At 47.1% G+C, this 17302-nt stretch overlaps 1 protein-coding gene across 1 annotated transcript in view; it reads right to left on the reverse strand.

Moving 5' to 3' along the window:
* The window catches only part of alpk3a (alpha-kinase 3a), a 102186-nt gene extending 85176 nt beyond the window's left edge, over positions 1 to 17010 (reverse strand). The window contains exons 1-2 of the mRNA XM_072553154.1: positions 16728 to 17010; positions 6877 to 6998 (exon numbers count right to left, since the gene is read on the reverse strand). Of these exons, the coding sequence (XP_072409255.1) occupies positions 6877 to 6998; positions 16728 to 16861 (256 nt within the window). The 5' untranslated portion in view covers positions 16862 to 17010. The remainder of the gene's footprint in view (positions 1 to 6876; positions 6999 to 16727) is intronic.
* Between the last annotated feature and the right edge of the window lie 292 nt (positions 17011 to 17302).

A 17302-nucleotide genomic window follows, 5' to 3' on the forward strand; every position in this document is an offset into this window, starting at 1 on the left:
CAGCTTTCCCCTTACCTCACAGAGTATCGTTCTATTTGAGCGTGGTCCTGGCCTGGTTCAGATTTTATTTTCTAGTCATCCTATTCGTTGATGATATGATACATCAGGATTCGAATGCAGGCCTCCTAGCTCAGAGACGGGGGCGCTACAAACTCCATCTGTTTTCGTTTTCTTATTTTTTAATTAACCTGCTAATACCAAATCCAATCAACATCACCTTCTGGCACCATGAAATACAGTGGTAGTGTCCCTCTCCCTGAGCTAGGAGACCTAGGTTAAAGTCCCACCTATCCCAGATGTGTGTATTAGCATCACGGTATTGGCTGACTCAAAGATATTTTCGAGTTTAGCTGTGACAGAGATCTGCCTTTCTAACACGGATGGGTACGTGCTAAGGTTACGAAAGATTCTGAGAACGATAATTACATCTTTGTACAAACAGCTGTTAAAACCTCAAAGTTGTTAATGCAGTGAGACATCTACTGGTTGAAGAGGCTTGCTGTGTGCAAATTGGTTGCTGTTTCATTACATTGATGCAGCTAAAAGTGTTTCATTGGCTATCATGTAGTTTGGGATGTCTTAAAGTGGCTTATGGCGCTATACAAATTAAAGTTCTTTACTCATGAACTTATCTTCTGTGAGCCTCATAAGAGTGAAGAGGCAGATTGGAGTGTGTGTTCAGCACTTACACAGCTACAGAGAGACTCTGACAGAGTGCCACGGGGACAGAGAGAGACACAGACACAGACACAGAGAGAGAGAGACACACAGACACACAGAGACATTGACACAGAGAGAGACAGATAGAGAGACATGGACACACAGAGAGAGACACAGATAGAGAGTCACGGACATAGATACAGAGAGAGACACAGACACAGAGAGGCACAGACACAGAGAGTGACACAGACTGAGAGAGAGGCACAGATAGAGAGAGACGCTGACACAGAGAGAGACACACCAACAGACAGAAATGAAGATAGAGAGATTTTGACTCAGACAGAGACTGACACACAGAGACACAGACACAGAGAGAGACAGACACAGAGAGAGACAATGACACACAGAGAGAGACACTAACACAAAGAGACGCCACACAGAGAGACATGAAGACCAAGAGATACAGACACAGAGACAGACACAGACACAGAGAGACACAGACACTGAGAGAAACACAGAGAGGCATACTGACACAGGGACAGAGAGAGAGACGCGAAGCTCGAGAGACTGTGACATAGAGAGACTGGCACAGAGAGAAACTGACACAATGAGACACACAGTCACTGAGAGAGAGACACAGACACAGAGAGACACAGACACAGAGAGACACAAAGATAGAGAGACTGACACAGAAACTCTAACACAGAGAGATACGGACACAGAGAGAGAGACACTGACACAGAGAGACTGAGAGACATTTACACTGAGAGATACTGACAGAGGAAGACACTGACACAGACAGTAACTTTGCATGAGGAACAATTTCAAATTTCTAACAGGAATGGACTTCCATCTCCAAAACAGGAGCAGCCAAAACTCAATTGGAGTGAAATATATAAAAGAACAAAGTGCATTGTGGGTAATACTGTATACAGTGTTGGCCATTTTCAGGAATATTTATGGAATCTAAAGGCCCTGGTTTTACCTTCTCGTTAGAAATAGGAATAGCCCATTGCCCAACAGGATAGCAATTGAATATCATAATAATTATAACAGTCTTTTTGTTCACAGTCCAGAAGGTGAATGACAGAGTGGCTACACTGAAACATTCACATTCAGTCACCAAGGTCTGACTGGACCATCGAGCTGCTCTTTCATTAGAGAGAGAGAGGTGACCGGGTGTGGTTTAACCGGTGGGTCACTGTATACCTCAGGTGAGGGGAGAGGTTAAGAAGGAGAGGCTTTTGTAGTAACCTCAGCTGGTGCAGGAGCCTGCTGTTGGATGGTACAGTACATGGCAGACCACTGTCCAGCCCGTCCATTCCCGACGAAGGGTTGATGCCTCAAACGTCGATTTTCCTACTCCTCGGATGCTGCCAGACCGGCTGTGCTTTTCCAGCACCACACTCTCGACTCTGACTCCCCAGCATCTGCAGTCCCCACATTCTCCTGTCCACTGTCCAGCAAACCGAGCTAACTGACACCCCCCCCCCAAAGCATTTGTATACTACCTCAGTAATCACATTAGAAATATATTCATATAACAATTATTTAGAACCAAAATAACGTACAAACAAATTCAAGAAGAAAGCGGCAGCCCAGATATGACAGAACCAAGTGGAGTATGGGATGAGCTGCCAGAGGAAGTGGTGGAGGCTAGTACATTGAAACATTTAAAAGGCACCTGGATGGGGACATGAATAGGAAGGGTTTGGAGGGATATGGGCCGGGTGCTGGCAGGCGGGACTAGATTGGGTTGGGATATCTGGTCGGCATGGACGGGTTGGACCGAAGGGTCTGTTTCTGTGCTGTACATCTCTATGACTCTATAAGTGCACCATTCCTGTATTACAGCCAGCGGTAAATATATTGTTCATCACATGAATTCATCACATACATTCTTCACTGTGGAATTGAACCACGTGGCAACTAGGGCTAGGAGACAGATAGAGGATATAACCTGGGGCCCAGGGCTCTGCGGGGAGGAGGGTGGTCAAGGGTCTCCTCAGATTGGCAGCCCAGATCCAGAGGAACACCACAGCCTGCGATTTCGGTCCCTGTCTCAGGCTGGACCTAGACATGACCTGAACAGAAGTCTCCGGCCACAGGGGCAGCATCTCTCCCATGGAGTCAAACCATTTGGGTTGAGGACTCACTCCAGGCCCTGATGGTCAAGGGGGCTGTGTCCAGCATGGAGCCAAACTGGTTGAGTACCAACATGCAAAGCCTACCAACACATACCCATGGCGGGCAGTAAAAGTGGGAGAGATGCCTGGTCAGGAATGTGATGGAAATGACCCTCCTGGGAAGTGTGCCCGTTGCTACAGCAACCTGGCCTTCCTGACTAGGTTGCATATGACTTCAGCTGAAGCCAAGTGCAATTATTTAATTCTTCTTGTACAATCAGGTGAGAGCAAGCAGTAGGACTGGGCAGAAAAGAATGTGCAACAGATTCTGCACACTTCCCAATCCACTTCAAACCAAATCACAACTTGACTTGCAAAAATTGGTTATTATATTTTGGTGATGTCACACAAATATGAGGGAATTGATTGCTTAGTTAGTGAATAAGATCTCACCTCAGTATTTGTCCCAGAGCAACCCCAAGGCTGTCCTAAGCAGCGTCCAGCTGCCTTAAGGGGTTCACTGAATAATTACATGAGCTCCACTGAGTCGTGTGGTACACTAGGTCGTGTTCCTACTGCGGGGGGCATGTGTTCTGGTTCAGCTCCCACCTTACAAAGTGGTCAACCAATGAGACTCCCAATTTGTAAATCCATCAGATGCTCTTCTGTCAGCCAATCAGAGTAAGAGAGTTTCCGAGTCTGTTACATGAGCGGAAGCGGAAATCTCCCCCACATTAAATGCCCAGTTTCTTGGTATGAGCAAGCATACCCTTCTTCTGGGAGAGTATAGCACACAGCTGCCCTGCTCACACTCCCACTCCCACTCCCATACACGTCCTCACACAAACCCACACTCCCTCACACACACCCACTCCCTCACACAAACCCACACTCCCTCACACACACCCACTCCCTCACACAAACCCACACTCCCTCACACAAACCCACACTCCCTCACACACACCCAGACTCCCTCACACAAACCCACACTCCCTCACACACACCCAGACTCCCTCACACAAACCCACACTTCCTCACACACTCCCTCACACATTCCCACCCACTCCCTCACACATTCCCACCCACTCCCTCACACACACCCAGACTCCCTCACACACACCCACACTCCCTCACACACACCCAGACTCCCTCACACACACCCACACTCCCTCACACACACCCACACTCCCCCACACACACCCACACTCCCTCACACACTCCCACTCCCACACACGTCCTCACACACACCCACATTCCCTCACACACTCCCACTCCCACACACGTCCTCACACACACCCACATTCCCTCATACACTCCCACTCCCACACACGTCCTCACACACACCCACATTCCCTCACACACATCCACTCCCTCACACACACCCACACTCCCTCACACACACCCATATGCCCTCACACACACACCCACACACACCCACTCCCACACACACCCACACTCCCTCACACATTCCCACACACATCTTCACACACACCCAGACTCCCTCACACACCCACACACCCCTCACACACTTCCTCAAACATTCCCACCCATTCCCTCACACACACCCACTCCCTCACGCACACCCAGACTCCCTCACACACCCACTCCCTCACACTCACCCACACTCCCTCACACACACCTAGACTCCCTCACACACACCCACACTCCCCCACATACACACCCACACATACCCACTCCCACACACACACCCACTCCCTCACACACACCCAGACTCCCTCACACATCTTCACACACACCCAGACTCCCTCACACACCCACACAGCCCTCACACACTCCCTCACACACACCCACACTCCCTCACACACACACACACCCTCACACACACCCACTCCCACACACACACCCACTCCCACACACACACCCACTCCCTCACACACACCCACACTCCCTCACACACACCCACACTCCCTCACACATACACACACCCTCACACATACATACACCCTCACACATACACACACCCTCACACACACCCACTCCCACACACACACCCACACTCCCTCACACACTCCCTCACACTCCTGCGCTCCCTGACACCCTCACACCTACACTCCCTCACATGCTCCCATACACACACTCACACTCTCTCACATGCTCGCACCCTCACTCCCTCACACACTTCAAGAACAATACAGCACAGAAATAGGCCCTTTGGCCCTCCAGGCCTGCACCACCACATTTTGACCTTCCATATTAAAACTGTTTACATGTACAGGATCCATATCCCCCTATTCCCTTTCTGCTCACATACTTGTCCAGGTGCTTCTTGAATGCTGCTATTGTGTCTGCTTCCACCACCCCCTCTGGCAGTGTGTACCAGGCACTCACCGCCCTTTGTGGGAAAAACGAGCCTTGCAGAGCTCTTTTAAAACTCCTTCCTCGCACCTCGAGCCTGTGTCCCCGAGTAACTGACTCCTCCTGGGAAAAAGACTTCATACTTCCCACTGTATCCACACCATTCACAATCTTATAAACCTCTATCAGGTCGCCCCTCAACCTCCTGCGTTCCAGTGAAAAAAAACCCAGTCTATCCAACCTTTCTTCATAGCTAAATTCCCTCCGTACCAGGCAACATCCTGGCAATCCTTTCCTGCACCCTCTCCAAAGTATCCACATCCTTCTGGTAGTGTGGTGACCAGAATGTACACAATATTCCAAGTGTGGCCTAACTAAAAGCTATAAAGCTTCAGCATAACATATCTATCCTGATACTCAATGCCCCCTCCAATGAAGACCACACACACACACACACACACATGCAAACAGACACACACACATGCACACACACACACATGCACACACACACACACGCACACACACACACGCACACACACGCACATACACACACACACACATGCACGCACACACACACACATATGCACACACACGCACACACACGCACACACACACACACACACACACACACAATAACACACCTATTGTGTTTGCATTTGGAATTATTTAAACCGAAAATTAGAGCTGACCAAACTGGGATTGACAAGGTATTCCTATCTGGTTCCGGCTGGATACAGGCCCAAATGTTTCATTTTATTCACTAATGGGATGTGGGCATCACTGACAATACCAGGATTTACTGCCCAATGCAAACTGATCTTGAACTGAGCAGCTTACTCGGGCCATTTTGGGAGCAGTTAAGAGTTGACTCTGTTTACCGAAGACTGGGGTGTTGTGGTAACGTCTTTAAGCCGGTAATCCAAAGGCCCAGGCTGACACTCAGCAGGCACGGGTTCAAATCCCATTGCAGCAGCTGGTGCATTTAGATTCTATGAATTAAAAACCTGGAACTGGAAACAAGTCACTGCGACTGGAACTATTGCCGATTATGATTAAAAACCCATCTAATTCACCTGGGTCTCTGGATTAAATTGCCCAGTGTTAATAGCACAAGGCCATCACCTCCCCTATGAACTATCTACAAAAGATTGCCCTTCTTCGTGTTGTGCACATGTATCTTACACTGAGAACTGGAAAACAATGGTGAGTTTCTGATGATTTGTACAGTCCCATCCTAATCACTCATCACTATAAACCTGGAGCCTCAATCACGCTGAGCCTTCTTGCCAAGTTATAAAATATTGCCAGGACCAGGCAATGTGCACAAAATCCAAAATATACTGGAATGTGGGGTATTTGTCATCCAATGTCGTCAAGCCAAAGCCAACCTGGGTCCTTTGAGCAAAGCTAATAATTAGTATTTGAGTTTCTACTTGGGATTCCAGTCGGCCATTCCATGAGGTTTCATGGTTATAAACACAAACCAAAAACTCAAACAATTGACCTCCAAATGTGTGGAGACTACGATTCCATAGACTCGTAATGGAGGATTTTAGCCTTTGCTCACTGCTGAGATTCAAACTAGGATCGTCCTCTGGAGTACTGCAGGCTAACGCCTTCCGAACAGGCTGGCTTTTGTCCTGGGGAGACTCACTCTCGAGATTGGCATCAACCCTGTGACTCCATGTCTCTATGCTACATGAGTAACGTTTCTGGTCATTGGGCACACAAAATCATTTGGTCATCACATCACTTGAGAAAAGAATGGATTCACCTGTAACAATGCAGGTAAACTTGACATCAGTGTCCTCGGACACTGCATGAGACTTCAATGTGGTTTCGAATCCTGGCTGGGTCTCTTCGGTTATCTGAGCAATGATGTTGCAAAACGTTTGTCTGAAAGAAAAGATAACCAATAGCGTTCAAGGTATCAGGCCAAAACCATATTTAACACTATTCTGTACAGTTAAAATCCTAACCAAAATTTGTCATAACTGAAAATGGTGATGTTGTTACCACTGATCGATAATACACAAGGACAATTCCTGTCACTATGAAGTTGTAATCAAGACATAACAATATTTCATACATCAGTGAAAACTGTAACAAGGATTCCACACTTATCGTCACTTATGGATTCTAAGTACCGAATGCCATCCAGGATAAAGCAGCCCATTTGACTGGCACCTCTTTCACCATCTCACCATTCACTCCCTCCACCACCGATACACAGGGCCTACAGGATGGACCATCTGCAAGGTGCACTACAGCAACTCATCACGGTTCCTTCAACAACATCTTCCAATCCTGTGACCTCTGGAAATGCAAGGGCAGCAGGTACAACCCACTTGCGGGGTCCTCTCCAAGCCTCTCACCAAATACGTCGCCGTTCCTTCAGTGTCTCGGGTCAAATCCCTGGAATCCCTTTGCAAAGGGCATTGTGGGTCTACCTACAGCACAGGGAACGCAGTGGTTCAAGAAGGCAGCTCACCCCCACCTTCTCAAGGGGCAACTAGGGACACTGCCTTTATTCCTGATGAAGGGCTTTTGCCCGAAACGTCGATTTCGCTGCTCGTTGGATGCTGCCTGAACTGCTGTGCTCTTCCAGCACCACTAATCCAGTACATTCTATAAATGTCAAGACTGTGGTGCTGGGAAAGCACAGCAGGTCAGGCAGCATCCGAGGAGCAGTAGAATCAATGTTTCAGGCATAAGCTCTTCATCAGGAAAATTCTCGACTCTGATCTCCAGCATCTGCAGTCCTCACTTTCTCAGAGTCAATAAATGGCTCATTAATGCCCTTTAGAGATGGAAATCTGTCAACCTTACCCAATCTAGTCACATGCAACTCCAGACCCACGGCTATTTGGCCAACTCTTAACTAACTAGAGATAGGCGATAAATGCAGGCCCAGCCGGTGATGGCCACATCTCATGGGAGAATCAAAGCAGGTCAATTCAAATTGCGGAACAGATGAAAAATAATAACAGGTTGCAATTTAATCATATTGTGAGGAACAATGGAGATCTGAGTGATCATGTTGATGGGGTGTGGTGGTTTCTGTAAAGATTAATTGACTCTTTGGCACCTTCACCAAACAGTACTTACATTGTGTTGTTCATAAGCAGCAGACATCTCGAGTTATCCAAATCAATGAAGTACTTGTGACGTGTAGCCTCTGATGTAATGTAGGAGCACAGTGGCCAGCAGGGAAGGTGGTGGTGTAGTGTAGCAATCCAAAAACCCCAGGTTAATCCCACCTCGATAGATGGTGATGTTCAAATTCAATTGCAAATAAAAAGATGGCCTAGTGACAATTATATAACCGCTGTCAATTCTGGAGAAAGGGAGGATTGCAGATTCTGGAGATCAGGCCAAACCCATATTTAACACTTTTCTGTACAGTTAAAGTCCTAACCAAAATTCACCACAACTGAAAATGGTGATGTTGCTACCACTGGCCAAGAATACACAGGAGCAATTCCTGTCACTGTGAGGTTGTAATCAAGACATAACAATATTTCATCTGTCAGTGAAAACAAGAATTCCATACTTATCGTCACTTACGGGTTCTAAATACCCAACAGCATCCAGGATAAAGCAGCCCACTTGATTAGCACCCCATTCACCATCTCACCATTCACTCTGTCCTGATGCTGGAAAAGCACAGCAGGTCAGGCAGCATCCAAGGAGCAGGAGAATCAGCGTTTCGGATCAGGAAAATTCTGGTCCATTAAAAGGTGGGGAATCTGTCACCCTTACCCAGTCTGGTCTATACGTAACTCCAGACTCACAGCAATGCGGCTCACTCTTGTCTAGTTAGGGATGGGCAATGAATGCTGACCCAGCCAGAGAGTAAATAGGGCGGCACGGTGGCTCAATGGTTAGCACTGCTGCCTCACAGCGCCAGAGACCCGGGTTCAATTCCCAATTCAGGCGACTGACTGTGTGGAGTTTGCACATTCTCCCCGTGTCTGCGTGGGTTTCCTCCAGGTGCTCCGGTTTCCTTCCACAGTCCAAAGATGTGCAGGTCAGGTGAAGTGGCCATGCTAAATTGCCCGTAGTGTTAGGTAAAAGGGGTAAATGTAGGGGAATGGGTGGGTTGCGCTTCGGCGGGGCAGTGTGGACTTGTTGGGCCGAAGGGCCTGTTTCCACACTGTAAGTAATCTAATCTAATCTAATCTAAAACTTTCATCACTTTGATCCTGTACAGAGTTGTGCTAGTACGCAGATAATATTAAGGTGTAACTATTAGTCAATAACTGCCTCTTCTCTTCTTCAAAATGATGCCAAGGGATCTCTTACAAACCCCCGAGAGGTCTCAGTCTCACACCCAATCCATAAGAGGGCACCTCAGGGAGTGCCGCACTGCCTCAGTACTGCACTGGAGCATTAACCTAGATTGATATGCTCACGCCTGAGAGTGGGATTTGAACCCCAAACCTTGTGAACCCAAAGCAATAGCATCACCAGAGAGACAGCACTGACAGCAAACATAGCTGATCAGTATTACTGTGAAATTACAGCTCACACCCAGCCACACCGACACTCACATGCGCACACACACAGATGCACAAGATATACACAAAGACAGGCAGACACAAATACACACCCACCCAGATACACACAAAGACAGATACACATTGATATACACACACAAATGTGCACACACAGATTCACATGTAAAGACACATACACAAACGCTCACACACAGCCTCACATACACAGGCTCTCACACTCACACACACAGACACAGTCTCACACACGCACTCATACACACAGACTCAAACACACAGACTTATACATACACACACACACACACACATAGACTTATACACACACACACATAAACTTATACACACACACACATGCACTCAAATCTCTCACACTGAAAGTAGATCAAAAGAAATGGAATCCAAAGCAAAGATGTTGAAGAGGAAATTATATCATTTTCTAATTCGGAACAAACTTGGATTAACTGGCTGGGAAAGTGGCTGATGAAATATCGAACCAGCAGTGGAAGCATGCAAAATACAAGACCTTCTATCTCAAATACAACAAAGAGAAAATGCAGGTGAAGCATGTACCAGACAAGATTACAGAAGTTATATCTAAACCTTCAGGGTTTCACAGATAGACTGCACGATTAAATGGCTTTTGTCAAATGCAGAGACTGCAAGGGAGAGGTAAAGTGAGTGCAGAAAGAGAGATTAAGGAGTGAGGGAATCAATATAAGCAAAGACTGTGAATACAAAAGCAAGTATTGACAACATTTATACTTCGAGGAGAAAGTGAAGATGCTGGAGATCAGAGCTGAAAATGTGTTGCTGGAAAAGCACAGCAGGTCAGGCAGTATCCAAGGAGCAGGAGAATCGACGTTTCGGGCATCAGCCCTTCTTCAGGAAAAGGGCTGAAGAAGGGCTGATGCCCGAAACGTCGATTCTCCTGCTCCTTTGATGCTGCCTGACCTGCTGCGCTTTTCCAGCAACGCATTTTCAACATTTATACTTCGCCAGGGAACTTGGATAAAAACCAAAAGAACTGTGAATGCTGTAAATCAGAAACAAAAACAAAAATTGCTGGAAAAGCTCAGAGGGTCTGGCAGCATCTGTGAAGAGAAATCAGAGTTAACAAGAGAGTTGGAGGATTTGAGGCTGAATAGGCTGGGGCTGTTTTCCCTGGAGTGTCGGAGGCTGAGGGGTGACCTTACAGAGGTTTATAAAATAATAAAGGGTATGGATGGGGTAAACAGACAAGGTATTTTCCCTGGGGTCGGGGAGTGCAGAACTAGAGGGCATAGGTTTAGGGTGAGAGGGGAAAGATATAAAAGAGAGGCAGAGTCTATCAAACCTTTCACCATAGGAATTCATTCCAGCAATCAATTGAGTTAACCTCCTCTGTTCCAATTCTATTGTAACTATATACTTTATCAATAAGGCGACCAAAACTGTACACATTCCTCCAAATTCGGTCTCTAGTAACAAGGTTCCCTACTTTTAGATTCCGTTCTCTTTGCAATGAATGGCAACACACCACGTACTTCCCTGATCACACTTGCTGCAACTGCATACTAATCCTCTTGTGATTCACATCCCAGGCCCTCCAGACCCTTCAGTGTCACAAGATTCTGCCACAAATGAGAGTCATTTATTCTCCCATGGGGTGTGGGTGCCACAGGCAAGGCCAGCATTGGGTGCCTATCTCTAACTGCCTTCGAACAGTGAGGACACTTCACAGAGCAGGTAAGGGTCAACCACAGTGCTGTGGGCCTGGAGTCACGTGGGCCTGACCAAGTAAACACACAGATTTCACTCCCCATGGGTATTAGTGAACCTGATGGTTATTAATAACAAGCAGCAGTGGTTACCTCATTATGAGTGGACTAGCTTTTATCCCCCAGCTTATTAATTAGATTCAGATTTCACTATGAACCATGTCAGAGTCTAAACCCATAGCAATCCCATGATCCTGGGATCACTAGTTCTAGTACATTACCCATCTGCTACCTTCTCTCTTAAGTCATTATAAAGGGAAGTCAATTATGTTGATTTGGTGTGGGACAAGATTTTTTTTAACTGTTGAAATATTACCCGAGACTTGGGACACCCATTATAGGGAAATATCTTAAAGCCACGGAAAGTTTACACAAGAAGAATGCTGAGAGATGCGGGGGTGGGGGGGAGGTTACAAAAAGCTGCAAGCTCTTTATAAAACAGAGGAGGGCAATCCAGTTGAGATTTTCAATGGCTGAAAGGTTTCAAGATGATAAATAGTGAAAGAATCAGCTGGTGAACCAGTAAGAAGAGGGTAAAAGGGATAGAATTATCAAGAGCAATGGAAATAGAGAGACAGAGAGAGAGAGACAGAGAGAGAGAGAGAGAGAGAGACAGAGAGAGACAGAGAGAGAGACAGAGGTAGAGAGAGAGATATACAGAGAGAGAGAGAGAGAGAGAGAGAGACAGAGAGAGAGATAGATAGAGATAGAGAGAGAGATAGACAGAGACAGAGAGAGAGAGAGAGAGAGAGAGAGAGAGACAGAGAGAGAGATAGAGAGAGACAGACAGATAAACAGACAGAGTGAGTGAGAGAGGGAGGCAGAAAGGGAGAGAGACAGAGACAGAGAGAGAGAGATAGACAGAGATAGAGAGAGACAGACAAAAAGAGAGAGAGAAACAGAGAGAGAGAGAGATAGACAGAGAGAGAGAGAGACAGAGACAAAAAGAGAGAGAGAGAAACAGAGAGAGAGAGAGACAGAGACAGAGACTGAGATAGACAGAGATAGAGAGAGACAGAGACAAAGAGAGAGAGAGAAACAGAGATAGAGAGAGAAAGACAGACAGAGTGAGTGAGAGAAAGAGACGCAGAGAGGGAGAGAGACAGTGAGAAATAGAGACAGAGAAAGAGATAGAGAGAGAGAGAGAGAGAGAGACAGACAGACAGACAGACAGACAGAGTGAGAGAGAGAGCCTTACTTTGTCCCAGTAGCCTCTTGTGAATTGTGAGTAGTCAAAAATGTGGGAAAGACATATCAATGTGTTTACACACCTGAACCCCCGAGTCTCTTTGTTCTACAACACTACCTAAGGTTCTATTTTTAACTGTGTAAGTCCTGTCCTTGTTTGTTTTACCAAAATGCAATATCTTGCATTTATTCAACTTACACTCCACCAGTCACTCAGCCCATTGACCCAATTTGTGGTTTAGTCAGTACAACAGAATTTGCTTGCAGCCAGCTAATCAAACCCTGCCGAGGTCTACTGAGGTGAAAGAATTTTCTTGCACATAGCCTACGTCAAGTCCTGCTGAGGTTAACAATACTTTGACCTTTGTTAACTTGTGTTGCATTACAACCAGGGGTTGGCTAGTTTTCCCATCATGCAACTATCTGTTTCATACAATTTCACAAACTGATCAAGATCCCTTTGTAATCTTAGATAACCTTCCTCACTACCCACTGCACCACCAAGTTTGGGGTCATCTGCAAACCGACTAACCATGCCTCTTATATTCTCATCCAAATCGTTTATTTAAATGACAAACAAAAGTGGACCCAGCATCGATTGCATGGGCATCATTGGTGAGGTAGTATTGGTGCTTAAAAATGTGTTGCTGGAAAAGCGCAGCAGGTCAGGCAGCATCAAAGGAGCAGGAGAATCAACGTTTCGGGCATAAGCCCTTCTTCAGGAATGAGGAGGGTGTGCCAAGCGGGCTGAGATAAAAGATAGGGAGGTAGTATTGGTGCCTGTCCCTAGATGCCTTTGAACTGAGTGGCTACCTCAGCTATTTCATACAGCAGTCAACAGAACATTACTGTGGGTCAGCAACATAGAAAGTAAGAACAGGAGAAGGCCATTCGACCCTTCAAGCCTGCTTCACTATTTAATACGATCATGGTCGATCCTACATCTCAATGCCATATTCCTATTTTCTCTTTTAAATGCTGTATTTGTACCAGCCTCCACCACTTCCTCTGGCAACTCATTCCATACACGTACCACCCTCTGTGTGAAAACGTTGTCCCTTAGGTCTCTTTTATATCTTTCCCCTCTTACCCTAAACCTATGCCCTCTAGTTCTACCGTGGCAAGATTTGAGCCCATGTGCATTTAACCTGGGTCTCTGGATTACACTACACTACTAGCGCCCCAGCTGTAGGGCTAACTCTAGTACAATCGGCTGAGTGGTCTCCTGCTGTACTATGACTTCAATGATTCTGTGGAAGTAGAGTGTCTCTTTAAGGGTATTCTGTCACACTCCTGACTTGTGCCCTGTCGATGGTGGATAGGACCTGCTCATGGGTCAGGATGGACAGGAATGGGGCCATCTGTCAAAATGTGTGCCAAACTGCCCCCACCTTCCCACACTCTGCACCCCCCCACCCCCCGGCCAGGATCCCTGTACTCCCACATGGTGGCTGCCCCTCTCCCTCCTCTCCAAAATGCAACAACGGGATTTGGCGCCCAGTTTTCCCATTGGTAGTCTGTCATCCTGACAGTGTCATAGAGTCATAACCGTCATATAGCACAGAAACAGAGCTTTTGGTCCAACATTCCTGATGAAGGGCTTATGCCCGAAACTTCAATTCTCCCACTATTTGGATGCTGCATGACTAGCTGTGCTTTTCCAGCATCACACTTTTCGACCCCAACTCATCCATGCTGACTAGATATCCCAAGCTAATCTCATCCATTTGGCCCATATCCCTCTAAACCCTTCCTATTCATATACCCATCCAGATGCCTTTTAAATGTTGTAATTGTACCAACCTCCACCACTTCTTCTGGCAGCTCATTCCATACACGTACCACCCTCTGTGTGAAAGAATTGCCTCTTAGGTCCCTTTTATATCTTTTCCCTCTCACCCTAAACCTACGCTCTCTAGTTCTGGACTCCCCCACCCCGGGGAAAACACCTTGTCTATTTACCTTATCCATACCCCTCATGATTTTATAAACTTCTATGAGGTCAACCCCAGCCTCCGACGCTCCAAGGAAAAAAACTGAAAAAAGCAACTCTACACACCCCCCACACAACTGAGTTCAGGGGTAGATCCAGCTTCACAGAGTCATAGAGTCAGCGAACAATTTGTTATGGTGAGGAATTCGGCCCATCATGTGCGAACTGACTCTCTGACCTTGTGCCAATTCCCCTGCCTTTTCCCCACAACACCGCATTGTTTCTTGCGTTTTTTCACAGATTCAGGGCCACTGCCTGCAACTTACCCCCTAACTCCCTCAACCATCACTGCCCTAGACTGGCAAGGCTAACAACTCTCCACCCCCACCCTCCATACCCACTGTACCCTCGAGTTCAGGCAGAGAATGGAAGCACTGCTATGGGGTGATTGCCTTGACAACAGGACTACACGTGCAGTGGAATACTCCCCACTCGCCTGGATGCAACACTCAAGAAGCTTGACACCATCCAGGACAAAGCAGCCGCTTGACTGGCACCGCATTCACAAACATCCACTCCCTCCACCAGCGACGCTCTGTCATAGCATCAGTGTGTACTCTCAACAAGATGTGCTGCAGAAACTCACCAAAAATCCTTTTGACAGCATCTTCCAAACCCATGGCCACTTCCATCTAAAAGGTCAAGGGCAGCAAATTCACGGGAACACCACCTACTGCAGGTTCCCCTCCAAGTCACTCCCCATTCTGACTTGCAAATACTGTATATCGCTGTTCCTGGGAGAAAATCCTGGAACTCCCCCCCTGAAGGAAATTATGACTTGTTTTTATTAATTAATGGGATGTGGGCATCGTTTGCTGGGCCAGCTTTTATTACCTGTCACATGAAGGCCAGACCAGCTAAGGATGGCAGATTTCCTTCCCTAAAGGACATGAGTAAACTAGGTGGGGTTTTTTTCCCAAGAATTGATGGTTTCATTGTCACCATTAGACTCTTAATCCCAGATTATTTTGTTTAATTCAAATTCCACCATCTGCCCTGGTGAGATTCGAACCCAGATTCCCAGAACATTGGATGTAAGTTTGTTCGCTGAGCTGGAAGGTTTGTTTTCAGACGTTTCGTCACTATACTAGGTAACATCATCAGTGAGCCTCCGGATGAAGCACAGGTGGCATGGCCTGCTTTCTTTTGATGTTTTTAGGTTTCCTAGGTGACCACATTTCCAACTTGGATCCCATCTACCATACTCCTGAGAAAAAGAACAGGAACTGACATTACCATAGGAAATGACATCATCAACCCAAGGAAACCTAAATACGTAAATAGAAAGTGGGCTACATCACCAGCGCTTCATCTGGAGGCTCACTGATGATGTTACCTAGTATGGTGATGAAACATCTGAAAACGAACCTTCCAGCTCAGTGAGCAAGCTTACATCCAGAGCCTCAACCTGAGCTACAAATCTTCTCAAAACTCATTCCCAGAACATTGCCTGGGTCTCTGGATTCACAGTCCAGCGATAGTACCACTCAGCCATCACCTCCCCTAGCATCAATTGTGTGGCCTGCCGTGGTTCAGGAAGGCAGCTCACCCCCACCTTCTCAAACGTGACTAGGGACAGGCTATAAATGCTGGCCCAGACGGTGATGTCCACTTAGAGTGAACGAATAAACGAAACTACCTCTAATCGCCCAGTCCTTTCCCCCCCCCCCCCGCCGGAATGACTGAAGGTGGGAAGCAGAGTGTCATTGAACTTTTCCAAGCAGATATTGTTGTGAAACAGGAAAGTAATGGTGGAGCGAGGGGTCATGATGGGTCCAGGGAGTGAAAACACAGATGAACCATCAGAGAAGGAATGGACTCGGCCCCGGCTGTGGAGCTGGCCCTAACGCCCGGACTGCCCACCCCTCTTTCACAGTTACATCCACACAAGACGGCGCACCCAGCTGGCACCCTGGAGACCAGTGGGTACCACAGCATCTGGGGATCACCATCAAGGGCATCGTCTCAATTGGAAAAATGTCAATTCTCCACGTTTTCCATTGACCCTTTCCAACTTCTACTCGGGTTCCCCCCCAGGGAGGGTGGTTTAACCCCTTCCAATTTGCTATTTCAGGAGTTGGAAGTGGATGGGGGAGGTGGGGGCTAGGTTAGAGGGGCTGAGTAGCCTCCTGAGTTGAGCTAGCAGCTTGATTTTAACTTTCTTTCTCACCTGCTCTCCGGTCGAACATTGAGGATGTAGTTACGACTGGCCTCTCCCCTGGACGGAGGCTCATCTTCCTCCTTGATGTCCAAGGAATAGCGGCCGTTGGCGGAATAGGAGCGGACCGTCCGCTTGGAACTCATTCTGCTGCTGGTCTGTTAGGGTCAGACACCCTCTCTGTCTCTCTCCCTCTGTCTCCCGTTGCCTTCCAAAGCTCGGGTCCCGAAACTGTCTCACGCAGCCCCAACCCTGGGGAGGGTCTTCAATCCAACGCCGCTCTCTCCGGGGGGGGGGGGGGGGTCAAACCACCAAGTCCACTCCCTGGGCAGCTGTCAAAGCAAGTTTCCAAACATTAAAGTGACATTACTTCCTGCCAATCTCGATTTAAGTTACGTTAACAGACCACGCCAGGGTGTTAACACTGCAATTGTGAATCGCAACTCCTCGTTAGAAATCATTGCCTTTTGCAAATATTGGGAATCTTTGCAAATTATCTCCCCGTCAAAAAGTAGATCAGCTGTAAAGTCGTGGCAGGGCGAAATGCGTTTAAAAATAGACCAGCGACGGTTTCAGAAGGCTATCTC

This window comes from Chiloscyllium punctatum, chromosome 33 (assembly GCF_047496795.1).
Source record: "Chiloscyllium punctatum isolate Juve2018m chromosome 33, sChiPun1.3, whole genome shotgun sequence".
NCBI classification, from domain to species: domain Eukaryota; kingdom Metazoa; phylum Chordata; class Chondrichthyes; order Orectolobiformes; family Hemiscylliidae; genus Chiloscyllium; species Chiloscyllium punctatum.